Below are 1,101 nucleotides of genomic sequence, written 5' to 3'. Positions count from 1 at the left end.
GGTCTGGCTTTTCTGTGGCCACCGCCCCCAATCACCAGCCCCTGTTCTTCGGGGGTGTGTGTGATGAGGAAGAGGAGGAGAACCTGGAGGGAGAGTTCTTCAACGATCTGTACTTCTACGACGCCACCAGGAACTGGTGGTTTGCGGGACCGCTGAAGGGACCCAAGTCCGAGAAGAAAAAACGTAGGCAGGGCAGAAAAGAGGAGCCCGAAGGTGTCAGCAAGCAGGCGTGTGGGAGAGCCAGTGCCCAAGGGCCCGTGGAGGTAGTCAAGGAGGTGGTGGCTGAGGATGGGACCGTGGTCACCATTAAGCAGGTGCTGGCCGCCCCAGGCTCAGTGGGGCAGCCCCAGTCTGAGGATGAAGACAGCGCCGAGGAGGCCGACAGCCCGGTGCCCGGGCCATGTCCACGCTTCAACGCCATGCTGGCTGTGAAGCACGAGGTGCTCTACGTCTTCGGGGGCATGTTTGAGGCCGGCGACCGCCAGGTCACCCTCAGCGACTTGCACTGCCTGGACCTGCACAGGATGGAGACATGGAAGGCCTTGGAGGAGATGGACCCAGGAAGTGGCCACCACCGTCCCGCAGCTCCCCTGGTCTGCCCAGGCTGTGCTGACATCTGTGTGTTCATTCTGCTTTTGAGGAAACTCAAGAGTGGCTGGAGGAGACGGACTCGGAAGAGGACATTGAGGAGGAGGTCGAGGGCGCGGAGGGTGGATGTGAGGACGACAGTGTAGAGGACAGCAGCGCGGAGGACTGAGGCCTCCCCTGTGGTTGAATGTGTGTCTGTCTTTCCTCCTTGCGCATCTGAAGAGCCCCTGCCGGGGGCGCCTGGAGAGTGCTGTGCCAACGTCCGCTCAGGACCCAGCCGTGTTGGGTGACGCTTTCGGCAGCCTGTGCCCTGACGAACAGGAGGAGAAGGTGATGAAGGCTGGGGTGTAAACGTGCTCCCATGAGTTAGTCTCTCATGCCCTGCTGGGCCGCAAGTTAAACCAAGTGCGGTGCAGGTGGATTCCCTCAGCAGCCTGTGTGTTGTGTAAAATAACGTGGACCTGCAACTGTGTGTAGGGAAAGGGAATGGGAGTTGGAAAGGGGCTAGGGGAG

At 60.6% G+C, this 1,101-nt stretch overlaps 1 protein-coding gene across 1 annotated transcript; it reads left to right on the top strand.

Moving 5' to 3' along the window:
- Window positions 1-2: 2 nt before the first annotated feature.
- Window positions 3-918, top strand: LOC108299135 (kelch domain-containing protein 4-like; the record flags this gene model as incomplete). Its single annotated transcript, XM_037735964.1, has 2 exons — window positions 3-716; window positions 811-918. Coding segments are annotated over 2 exons (822 nt in total), but the record flags the coding sequence as incomplete, so codon positions are not given.
- Between the last annotated feature and the right edge of the window lie 183 nt (window positions 919-1,101).

This window comes from Cebus imitator, unplaced genomic scaffold (genome assembly GCF_001604975.1).
Source record: "Cebus imitator isolate Cc_AM_T3 unplaced genomic scaffold, Cebus_imitator-1.0 Scaffold2246, whole genome shotgun sequence".
In the NCBI taxonomy this organism is placed as follows: Eukaryota; Metazoa; Chordata; class Mammalia; order Primates; family Cebidae; genus Cebus; species Cebus imitator.
Note: the sequence above shows the minus strand (reverse complement) of the source record. Positions and strands in the feature narration are given on the sequence as shown.